The 12,717-nt window shown below is 42.1% G+C and overlaps 1 protein-coding gene across 11 annotated transcripts in view; it reads right to left on the reverse strand.

Annotated features, from left to right (window-relative positions):
• Positions 1-12,717, reverse strand: part of ZNF143 (zinc finger protein 143) — a 52,246-nt gene that overhangs the window by 16,649 nt on the left and 22,880 nt on the right. For all 11 annotated transcript variants that reach the window (XM_070073529.1, XM_008266029.4, XM_070073534.1 and 8 more), the window contains 4 exons: positions 11,521-11,596; positions 10,744-10,869; positions 9,305-9,484; positions 2,106-2,333 (listed from right to left, as the gene is read on the reverse strand). In XM_070073529.1, coding sequence (XP_069929630.1) covers positions 2,106-2,333; positions 9,305-9,484; positions 10,744-10,869; positions 11,521-11,596 — 610 coding nt within the window. The remainder of the gene's footprint in view (positions 1-2,105; positions 2,334-9,304; positions 9,485-10,743; positions 10,870-11,520; positions 11,597-12,717) is intronic.

Below are 12,717 nucleotides of genomic sequence, written 5' to 3' on the forward strand. Positions count from 1 at the left end.
GATCTAATCAAACCTTTCCATATCAAATTTAAGTGTTCTAATTTTCAGACAACTCTTGTTCTCTTAGTTGGAGTAATTACTTGATTCTCTGCATCTGTGTTGGGAGCAGGGACCTGTACAGAAAAACTGGCAAATAACCCTTCCAATAGAGCAATTATGCACAGTTTCTGCAGTCACTTAAGAAGCTGTTAAAAGTGATAAGACAATCTTAATAAACATTAACCACAAAACCAGAATGGTTTGTAAACACAACCTTCTAACTTAGTGTTTAACACAGGTGATGGATTGCAAGTCATCAGGACACAATGACATCACTGTGTAAAGAAACCATACAATGGCGTATTATCTGGGGTAAGGTTAATCATTTAATAAGTGACAGAAAAGGAACCCTCATCCACTTCTTTATTTCATAAAGAGCCAGCAAGTAAACAGCAGTTAATAGCCCATTACTGCTGTGCCTGGTAACTGGAGAGATTACAGATCCTTCTCTTTTCCCATTTCTTTCCACCACCAAGGAAAAAAGAACACCAAAAACATTTTCCCCCTTCTAAGAAGGACTTAATATGATAATCTAGAGTATTTCTCAAAGTCAGTGGTTAATGTTAGCACTCAGGTGCCGGAGGTCAGCAAGGGAGAACTGCTGTGCCACTTATTATTTTGCTTCTGTTTGTTCTGTCCCACAGTTATTTACATTTTATCATCCCAACAGATTACAAAACGCAGGGATCATGTGAAAAAGGAACATAAATCAACCTCTCTTACTGGAAAATGATCTTAAATTTTTGAAACAAAAGGTATATTATAAACTATCTTATAGAAAACAAGGACCTCTGATCTGAAATACCAACATTTAAGAGACGTGAGGAAACTTGAAAATAGAAGTCTTATAAATTAAGTTTGACATCATTAAATCCTGTTTTCTAACTAAAATGATCCAGCAGTTGTTTTAATATTTTTTCATTTACTTTTCTTTTAGCAAATTTCAAGCATACAGTACATTACTAACTATAGTTACCATGCTGTATAACAGATTTCCAGAACTCACTCTTCCTGTCTAACTGAAATTTTATACCCTTTGACCTGTATCTCCCCAGGTGTAGTGTCTAACCATGCACACCTGCATTGTTTGGGCTAGAAAATAACACCTTACAGCCATCAGGATTGAAGAAACTGTTGTTTTCAGACAGTCACCTGATAAATACCTGAAAAAAACAAACTAGGACTATGGGGAATCATTTGAACAGGTGATCTATTTTTCCCCTTATTCTGCAATTGACTTTTTTCATCTAAATGTCTTTCAGTGCTTTAGTATCTGTTGCCAAAAATGAGAAAAGGTATCATCTTCTAATTTCAAATTTACTTCATTTAGGAGGTATCTCAATGAACGGTAACAAACTGTTTTTGTGTTTTAGAAAAACCTACTTCCTTTAACCTATTTACCTATGCTTCATTATTTAATTAAAATCACTGAAAGTAATTCTCTAAAATATTTTTCCAAGAGTTTATTCTTACTGAAATGAGTAATTTTGTCTCTTAGAATACACATAACAGCATCTGAATCAATGAAGATTTCTCTGGGAGTGCTTCTCCACTCTTATGAATTCAGACCAACGTCCTTAATGGATGCAAAGAGCCTGGCTGCCTTGGCCTCACGCTCCAGCCTCATCTCATACTACCTTCCCAGGCAGACCCTCTATCCCAGCCAGGCTTCTTTCAGGATCTTCTACTTGCTGTGCTCTACCCAATCTCATGGCTTTTGGCATGTGTCATTCCCTCGATTTGAAGGTTCTCTTGCCTTTGCTCCATTTCCCCTTCCACCAACCCTTACTTCCTCACCTAATTGAGCTGTCCTACTCACCCTCTAGATCTGTCCCAAAATCACTTTCTCGGGAAGTAACCTCCCAGACCACACCAAATTCTCCTTTCATATATATTCCCCAAAGCACCAAGTATCTTTAATAGTACTTATCACAGTTATAAAGCCTATGTTTATGTGATTATATGAATGACACTTTATGACTGGAGAAAATGGTCTGAATCATGAATTATGTTCATTACTATTGATTCTCAATCTTAGAAATAGAAAAAATGATTAAAACTGTCACCTGGTGGAGGCTCGAAGAAAGCTTCCTGTTCCTCCTCAATGGGCTCAGTGTCGTTGTGAGCTGTCCGTTTGTGCATGGCCAGTGTAGAGATCTGCTTGTATGTTTTCCCACAGTGGTTACAGTTATATGGTTTGGAGTGAGTGTGAACAACATGATGTTTGTACAAACTGGAATATTCTGTAAACCTTTTGTCACACCCAGGAACTGTACAAACATATGGCTTTTCCCCTAAAAATGCAAAAAAAAATTAACCTTTTACATATGCAGGTATAATCATACCATTTCTAAGAAGGGAAAAAAAAAGACTCTAAAAATAAATTGCTGCCAAATCCCTTCTTATCCTACCACACAAGATGATTGCCTACCAAAAAACCAAAAACAAAGAAAGAAGACTCCCTAACTATGGTCTTGATTTGTGTCTCAATGCTTGATCTAGTGGCTAAGATGCTGGTTAAGACACCTGAATCCTATACCAAATTACTTGGGTTTCATACCTGACTCTCACTCCCCATTCCACCCTCCTGCTAAATGCAGACTCTAGGAGGCAGCAGTTGATAGCTTAGATGGTTACATACCTGACACCCAAATGGAAGACCTGGATTGATTTCCTGACTCCTGGTTTCAGTTTGGCCCAGTCCCAGCTGTTGCAGGCAGTTGGGCAATAAACCAGCAGATTGGAGCTTTCTGTCTATCTCCCACTGCCTCTCAAAATAAGTAAAATACAATTTAAAGTAAGGTGGTCTGCATCCTAGGTATTGTCCCTGTGCATCAACATCACTTAATTTAAAAGTGCAAGTGGGGCCAGCGCTGTGGTGCAGCGGGTTCAAGTCCTGGTCTGAAGTGCCAGCATCCCATATCAGTGCCGGTTCTAGTCCCAGCTGCTCCTCTTCAATCCAGATCTCTGCTATGGCCTGGGAAAGCAGTACAAGATGGCTCAAAGTCCTTGGGCCCCTGCACCCCTGTGGGAGACCTGGAAGAAGCTCCTGGCTTCAAATTGGCTCAGCTCCAGATGTTGCAGCCACTTGAGGAGTGACCCAGTGGATGGAAGACCTCTCTCTGTCTCTACCTCTCTGTAACTCTGTCTTTCAAATAAATAAAACAAATACTTAAAAATAAAATAAAAGGGCAAGAAAAGTTAGGATGGAGATGTTGCCCAATTTAACTCTACCTTTGATGAAATGGGAATTTACTATTTCCTGTAACTAGAAAATCTTAATGATACCATACTAATGATAGTAACAAATGCAATTGTAAGTAACACAGCTTAACTTAAAGGTTTTATAAAAATTTAAAAAAATATTTTCTAAAAAGTCTGTTAGACATAGTTGTACATCAATACATCTAAAAGGACACATATATTTCATTTAACTTTGCCTGAATTCTTGCATCTAACTGAAAGTTATTCAGGGGACCAGTGCTGTGGTGTAGCAGGTAAAGCCACCATCTGTGATGCCAGAATCCCACATGGTGCCTGTTCGAGTCCTGGCTGCTCCACCTCTGATTCAGCTCCCCACTAATGCACTTGGGAAAAGCAGTGGAAGATGGCCCAATTGCTTGGGCCTTGCACCCACATGAGAGACCCAAAAGAAGCTCCTGGCTCCTGGCTTTGGATGGGCCTAGCCCTGGCCATTGCGGCTATCTGGAGAGTAAACCAGTTGATGGAGGACCTCTCTAACTTTGCCTTTCAAATAAATAAAATAAATCTTAAAAAAAAAAGTTATTCAGTATTCACTAATAACAAGTAGGCAAAATAAAGAGAAGTAAAAACTGTAATTCTTGGCCGGCGCTGCGGCTCACTAGGCTAATCCTCCGCCTAGCGGCGCCGGCACACCGGGTTCTAGTCCCAGTTGGGGCGCCGGATTCTGTCCCGGTTGCCCCTCTTCCAGGCCAGCTTTCTGCTGTGGCCAAGGAGTGCAGTGGAGGATGGCCCAGGTGCTTGGGCCCTGCACCCCATGGGAGACCAGGAAAAGCACCTGGCTCCTGGCTCCTGCCATCGGATCAGCGCGGTGCGCCGGCCGCAGCGCGCCGGCCGCGGCGGCCATTGGAGGGTGAACCAACGGCAAAGGAAGACCTTTCTCTCTGTCTCTCTCTCTCACTGTCCACTCTGCCTGTCAAAAAATTAAAAAACAAAACAAAACAAAACAAAAAAAACTGTAATTCTTATTCCATGAAATAATTTGAGTACACCATAGGTTGTACATACATTTTTAGAACATTTTATCATAGAAAATTTCAAATATACACAAAAGTATGGAGACACAGTACCCATGTACTGATCATCTAACTTCAACTGTTAATTCTTGGCCAATACTGTTTTATTTATTTACTATATATATTCCTCATCTTCCTACCCAGAATTATTGTGAACAGTTCCAGACAGTATTCAATTTCATATGTAAGTATTTCGGAAGGTATATCTGAAAGATGGGTCCTTTATAAAGAAAATGTAAAGTAAAATAATAATTTAATATCATAAAGTATCTAGGCACTGCTAGTGGTGATAGTGTAGTGACCTAAAGCTGAAAATAAGCTGGCACAAATGAACCTAACTGTAGTTCAAATGAACACTTTTAGCCACTGGGAAGGGGCTGTGGTGGGGAAGAAAATAAATTCATTAAAATAAGTTATCTATGTGTTATCTGAGTAATGTCCTCAGTCTTGGGCTAGGCAGAGGGATGGGGAACGCAAACACATCTAACTTTTTTTAGTACGTTTGTTCACTGTAGTGGTACGAGAGGAGCAATTCTGAAATTATTTTAGATGTAACAAAAGCCTTAGCAAATGAATAAATGCTTCAATGCTACTGGACACCAGGGTTCTCACTGTGGAAAAGGGGGCATAAAAATATGCAATGGAGGAAAGAAAAATGAGCCCTGTGGGAAGAACTGGACTTGGAGATATTAGTGGGAACTCATCAGTTCTAAAATGGGGATAGATATGTATGTCCTCATTCTCGTTTTACACCTTTGTTGGGTAAACTGCATCTTTTCCCATGGTTCTTAAAATATTTGAAAGACAGAGTTACAGAGAAGTAGAGCCAGAGAGAGGGAGAAAGAAAGCGGTCTTCCATCCACTGATTCACTCCTCAAATGGCCACAATTTCCAGAGCTGAGCTGATCTGAAGCCAGAAGCCAGGACCTTCTTCCGGATCTCCCAGAGGGATGCAGGGGCCCAAGCATTTGGGTCATCTTTTACTGCTTTCCCAGGCCGTAACAGAGAGCTGGATCAGAAGGAGAGCAGGCAGTACCTGAACCAGCACCCATATGGGATGCTGGTGCCACAGGCCGGGGCTTTAACCCACTGTGCCACAGCGCCAGCCCCTTCCCATGGTTCTAAAAACAGTAGAACTACCCACAAACAATAAAATCTCATACTTATGTATGTCTTACACATAAAGTAACAGGAGATTGCTTCCTGTCTTCTGCCCAGTCCCTATTCTCAAAGCAGGCAGGTTAAAATTCTTATCTTGGTAAATGGTTGTGGGGAAGGCATGTAAGAGAATAGAAATAAATGGCAGTCAACTTCAACTTGGAATATCAGCCCAGGCTGGAGCAAAAAGCACCACTAGGTGGCATCAAACCACAGTCAAGTGGGAGTGAATGTTGGAAGGGTGAGACAGGCACTTGGAGAAACCGTAGAGAACCCAGTTAGGGTGCCTGTCTGCACACCACATCAGAGTGCCTAGTTCAAGTCCTGGTTACTTCACTTCAGATCTAGCTCCTGTTAATGCACACCTGCAGAGTAAGCAGGTGATGACAGGGGTGTCTGCCATTCATGTGGAAGTCCCAGATTGAGTTCCAGGTTCCTGGCTTTGGCCTGACCAGCAACCAGCTGTTGTAGGCATTTGGGAAGGGAATCAGTAGATGGGGAGATCTGTCCTTCAGATAAAATGAAAAATAAATTTAAAAAATTTTTAAAAAGGTCATTAAAAAATATAAATGGCTGGCTTGAGCTTTTAAGCTTCCTATTGGCTAGCTGCATAGCCTCACCTGAGTTATCTGATCTACCAGGCAAAAATGGACTGCATTTTACATGTCTGAATCTTTACCTTTTACTTACGGCATAACATGGGCATTTACTGTATCCTTTACTTATTAGCCAATCTTTTCTTCCAGCCCAAACATACCTGTTGAGTCAGATCAATATTTATGATCACTCACTGAATCTCTCTGCTTCAATGATTCTCAACCATGTCTGCATATAAAGGACCTGGGAGGCTTTTCACATATCCTGGTGCCTGGGCCTCATCTCAATGCAGTTATGTCACAATCTATACAGACAGGATCTGGGGAATCAGATCCTATTTTAAAAGGGTGAAGCCCATCTGTAGCCTTATTTAGGAGCACTGCTATACAAAAATGTTCCAAATACCAGACTTAATGTAGGCATGTCTCTTACCAGAATCTAATTTATATAAAATGTACTAGATGGCACATGTTCATATAACCAGTCTATATTTAATTGCTGTAAGCAGGAAAATATTTTCTCAACCCATCCAAATGTCCTGCAAATTTTTCCCAAAATGTCACAAAAAGACCCAGGCACCTGTGTTACAATCCACCAAGAATGTCTTTTTAAGAAGCACTTAAAACATCGATTAATTATTTAACAGCCAATGAGCTCATAAGTGGGTTTATGTGTAAACTCAACGATACAGTACAGCACCAGATAGGAATTTTGTTTTCCTTCTATACTGTAAATATGTACCATAATTTACAACTAAACATCTTAGGGCTGGCACCATGGCACAGTGGAGAAAGTACAGTGCCGGCACCCCACATAGGTGCCAGTTCAAGTCCCAGCTGCTCCAATTCCAATTCAGCTGCCTGCTGGTGCACCTGGGAAAGCAGTGGAGAATGGCCCAAGTACTTGGGTGCCTGCACCCACATGTGAGACCTGGAAGAAGCTCCTGGCTTCTGGCTACGGCCTGGCCCAGCCCTTGCCCTTGAGGCCATTTGGGAAGTGAACCAGCAGATGGAAGATCTCTCTGTCTCTCCCTATCTCACTCCCTATAACTCTTTCAAATAAATAATCTTTATAATAAATAAAATAAAAATGAACACCTTAAAGAAATAAAAGCAATGTGAATTATATTGGCAAAATATTAATTTTTCTAATATACAGCTTTCTTTTCTAGGCTTCTGAGGTTTTCACAGGATTTTAAAAGATAATTCACAGGGGCTGGCACTGCGGCATAGCGGGTAAAGCCACCACCTGCAGTGCTGGCATCACATATGGGTGCTGCTTTAAGTCCTGGCTGCTCCACTTCCGATCCAGCTCTCTGCTATGACCTGGAAAAGCAGTGGAAGATGGCCCAAGTGCTTGGGTTCCTACACCCACGCGGGGGACCCAGAAGAAGCTCCTGGCTTTGGATCGGCACAGTTCCACAATGGCCAACTGGGGAGTGAACCAGCAGATGGAAGACCTTTCTCTCTGCCTCTCCTTCTCTCTCTGTGTAACTCTGTCTTTCAAATAAATAAATGAATCTTAAAAAAAAAAAAAAAAAAAAAAGACAATTAACAGGGGCCAGCACTGTGGCATAGTGGGTTGGGCCTCCGCCTGCAGTGCTGGCATCTCATATGGGCACCGGTTCAAGTCCCAACTCTACTATCCAATTCCAGCTTCCTGCTAATGCACATCGGGAGAGTCAGCAGGTGATGACTCAAGTAGTTGTGTCTATGCCATCCATGTGGGAGACTAAGACTGAATTCCTAGCTCCTGGCCTTGGCCTAACAGCCTCAGGTGATGCAGGCATTTGGGGAGTAAAATAGCACATGGAAGATCGCTGCCTGTTTCTGTCTCTCTGCCCTTCAAATAAATGAAAAAAAAAATTTTTACAAAAGAATTATTACAAAATGAAAAGACAACCCAATTAAAAAATGAGCAAAGAAACTAAGCAGACATTTCTCCAAAGAAATGGAGATACAGCCAGTGCCGCGGCTCAATAGGCTAATCCTCCACCTAGCGGCGCCGGCACACTGAGTTCTAGTCCCGGTCGGGGCGCCGGATTCTGTCCTGGTTGCCCCCTTCCAGTCCAGCTCTCTGCTATGGCCCGGGAGTGCAGTGGAAGATGGCCCAAGAGCTTGGGCCCTGCACCCCATGGGAGACCAGGAGAAGCACCTGGCTCCTGCCTTCGGATCAGTGCGGTGTGCTGGCCGCAGCGGCCATTGGAGGGTGAACCAACGGCAAAAGGAAGACCTTTCTCTCTGTCTCTCTCTCTCACTGTCCACTCTGCCTGTCAAAAAAAAAAAAAAAAAAAAAAAGAAGAAATGGAGATACAAATGGCTAATAAGCACATTAAAAATATTTAACATTGGAGCTGGCACTGTGGCGTAGTGGGTGGAACCACAGACTGCAGTGCTGGCATCCCATATGGGCACCGGATTGAGACCCAGCTGCTCCACTTCCAATCCAGCTCTCTGCTATGGCCTGGGAAAGCAGTAGAGGATGGCCCAAGTCCTTGGGCCACTGCACCTTCGTGGGAGACCCAGAAGCTCCTGGCTCCTGGCTTTGGATTGGAGCAGCTCTGGCAGTTGTGGTCAATTGGGGACTGAACCAGCAGATGGAAGACCTCTCTCTCTCTCTGCCTCTACTTCTCTCTCTCTGTGTAACTCTTTAAAATAAATAAATAAATTTCAAATAAATAAATAAATAAATCTTTAAAAAAAATTTAACATCAAGAGCAGTAAGGGGAGGGGGGCAGTGCTGTGGAGTAGTAGGTAAAGCCACTGCCTGAGTGCCAGCATCCTATATGGCATCCCATAAAATTCCTTTATCTCTACCTGGCAAACTTCAGGATTCAGCTTAAAAAGCCAAATTCCCCTGTAAAGCACAACGTTTCTCTCATACCCACAGAAATGACTGCTCCCCTCTCCGTTCCCATAGAACCTTATTCATATAATGAAAAACACTCAGCAGCAACTGTGTCTCCCATCTCACCCAACTGAGCCATCCCTGGTAATACCTCAGCTGTCTCCGAATTTCTGCTGCCTGGCAGAGAAAACTCGATCAATACCCAGTAACTGTATAGTATGTCAATGCCAGGATGCTAAGGTGAACATTTTTAAGTTGCTTAATCCCTTTCCACCATGCCAAGTGGTAGGAAAGGTGGAAGAAATTAGCTAGACATGGTTTCTAGAGAAGGCAAGAGTTAAACTGAGCCTTGAATGATAAAAGACCAAAAGATCAGAGACTGTTACCTGTGTGTATCCTCACATGGTTTTTATAATTAGTTGCACTGGCAAATGCCCTCCCACATCCTGGTTCTGTGCAGTAATAAGGTCTTTCTCCTGTATGTGTTCTAACATGGACTTTCCTGATATTTGATGTTGTAAAGGACCGACCACAGCCTTCAAAGGGACACTTAAAGGGCCTTTCTCCTGAAAATATAAAGAGAAACAAATTAAGCAGTGCAAAAATATGTAGAAAATTGAAATGTCTTATTCTTTGGTTTTGCCTAGGATTACACTTGAGGCTCTAGCATTCTTGTGCTGAGTTTCCCTTTCAGGCATTTACTTTATCTTTTTTCTGCAAAGAGCATGTTCTACTACAAATTTAAATTTACATAAGAAACCCTGAATGGTATTCAAAACTCATCAGTGAATTCATGACTCTCCAAGATGGAATTACCCAGATGGATATATCAAAAAATAAGCAGAGAAAAAAAAAAAAAACAGAAAAAAATCAGATGCAAGAATAAGTATTAGAGTAACTCTAGAATCCCCTAAAAAGTTTACCTCCTATTTTATGTACTCTATAATACTTGGAAGAAAATTTCAATCTTGGGTCTTTTTAAAATCCTGTATCCTAGTACAAATACAAATCAAAATAGTTACTGAACATAATACTTTTCTAGAATCTAAGCTTATGAAATGAATACTCTGTCAATTATATTCTCTTCCTTCATGCAACCTTGGAACTCATACAGGAAGTAGCAACATCAAATTAAGAATGAACTGGGTGGGGCTGGCGCTGTGGTGCAGCAAGTTAAAGCCCTTGCCTGAAGTGCCCGAATCCCATGTGGGAGCCGGTTCTAGTCCCGGCTGCTCCACTTCTGATCCAGCTCTCTGCTATGGCCTGGGAAAGCAGTGGAGGATGGCCCAAGTCCTTGGGCCCCTGTGCCCGCATGGGAGACCCGGAAGAAGTTCCTGACTCCTGGCTTCGGATCGGCATAACTCTAGCTGTTGCAGCCATCTGGGGAGTGAACCAGCAGATGGAAGACCTCTCTCTGTCTCTCTCTCTGTAACTCTTTCAAATAAATAAAATAAATCTTTAAAAAAAATAAGAAGGAACTGGGTGTCATGGTTTCTAATCACAGTTCAGCTACTAATCAGATATAAAATCCTAGGTAAATAAGCTTATTGCTCAGATAATACTTGAAAACTAAGAGGGTTGACACACCATGGGCATCGTTAATGTTTTCTGTGACATGGACCCCTTTATGAATCTAACAGATATGGGTCCTCATTGTGGAGAGAAGCATGCATGCACCAGCAACAAACCACATGGAATCTGAGAAGTTTAAGAGAAACTCTTGCTGCTCATTCCTTAAAGCCATTCCTGAGACTCCTTCCCCAAGTAACCTCTCTGTAGATTAAGAATTCTTGGCCTAGATACAACATTCTGTTCACACGAGTACCTGTATGAGTTCTGATATGTTTCTGTAGATCTCCTGAAGTTTTGAAAGATTTAGTACAGTTATCTTCTGAACACCGATATGGCTTTTCTCCTGTATGAGTTCGGACATGACTTTTTAAACCATAACCTTTAAAAAAAAATTAAAAAGAAATTTAATTACACAACACCCTTCTAAACATGCACACTGAGATTAAGCTATTGAAAAAGATAGTATCACCAAGGATAAAATGCTGGACAAGTACAACAGAATAACTATTAAAAGTATAGAAGAATATGGACAGCTCAGGACTGCCAACACCGGAAATTCAATAGTTTCATCTGTTTAGAAGAGGTTATGTATATTTCCTATTTTTCAATTTTACTAGGTGTTTATAACACAAACCCCAAAAGCTTCTGGTGGAATAAGACAAGGAAGAAGGAGTCTTGACCCTGCCAGATGTATCCCCTGCTAAGTCCCAGCTCTCCATGCTTCCCTAAGGTCTGTCTCAATGTTAAAATACTATGTTAGCTTCTAAAGCTTAGTTTTTCTTTTTCCTGATAAAAGAAAGCAGAGTGTGGTGTGAAAAGCACTGAACACAGTAGGCACAGACAGGTCTGTGAAGTAAAGGGGAACAGGGAAGGTCCAGGCGAGCAGGACAATAGGCAATCAGCAAGGACTGCAAACCAGGTCAGGCGCTTCTGTGGATGCAGTCAAGGGCAATGGGTCAGTTCCTGCCTCTGGCCCATCTTCACTTGACTCCTATTAGGAACCAAGAAACAAGGAAAATTTATGTTTTACCTGTTGCAAACGCCTTCCCACAGCCTGCATGCTCACACTGATAAGGCCGGTCTCCTGTATGTGACCTCTCATGAACCTGTTATTAAAATGCAGACATGATTTTATTTCCTTTACCCACTCCTCAAGTATATGGTCTCAACACAGACCTATTTCTCCCCCTCATCACTGACTGATTTTGTTGTATGCTGCTTTTTTAAAAATGTACTTATTTGAGAGGCAGAGAGAGAAAAAGGGACATACAGAGATAGAGAACTCCCACTTGCTGGTTTACTTCCAAAGTGCCTGCAAGGGTCAGCACTGGGCCAAGCTGAGACTGGTAGCTGGAAACTCAATCTAGGTCTCCTATGTACGTGGGGAAACCCAACTTCTTGAGCCATTACTACTGCCTCTCAGAGTCTGCATTAGCAGGAAGCTGGAATTAGAAGTAGAATCGGGTCTTGAACCCAGTCTGTCCAACGACAGATGTAAGCATCTTAACAGGCATCTTAACCACTAGGCTAAACACTCACTCTGTTGCAAGCTTTTCTTAAAAAACAAAAGATAAATTTTCACAAAAACTATAGCTCAATGTAGAACTAAATGTTAGTACTTAGTTTTTGTTTTTGTTTTTTTTTTTTTTTAAAAAAAAGAGGAGGGTTAGGCATTGTGGCACAGTGGGTTAAGCCACTACTTTTGATGCCTGTATCTCACATCAGAAAGCCGACTTTTTTTCTTAGAGAGCTGGATCAGAAGAGTAGCCAGGACTTGAACTGGTACCTTTATGGGATGCAGGCACCACAGATTAACCTACTGCGCCACAGCGCTGACTCCCAGAGTGCCAATTTCAGTCCTGCTACTTCTATTCCAATTCAGCTTCCTGCTTGGCTAAAGTATTTAGATTCCTACCATCCACGTGTGAGACCCAGTTGGAGCTCTGGGTTCCCCACTTTGGCCTGGCCTAGCTCCGGCTATTGCCGGTATTTGGGGAGAGAATCAGCAGATGGAAGATCTCTCTCTCTCTCTGTCACTCTGCCTTTCAAATCAATAAAAATAAGTAAATATTTAAAAAATTTAAAAAGGGCCGGCACCGTGGCTCAATAGGCTAATCCTCCACCTTGCGGCGCCGGCACACCGGGTTCTAGTCCCGGTCGGGGCGCCGGATTCTGTCCCGGTTGCCCCTCTTCCAGGCCAGCTCTCTGCTGTGGCCAGGGAGTGCAG

The sequence above is a fragment of the Oryctolagus cuniculus genome, chromosome 1, assembly GCF_964237555.1.
Source record: "Oryctolagus cuniculus chromosome 1, mOryCun1.1, whole genome shotgun sequence".
Taxonomy (NCBI): domain Eukaryota; kingdom Metazoa; phylum Chordata; class Mammalia; order Lagomorpha; family Leporidae; genus Oryctolagus; species Oryctolagus cuniculus.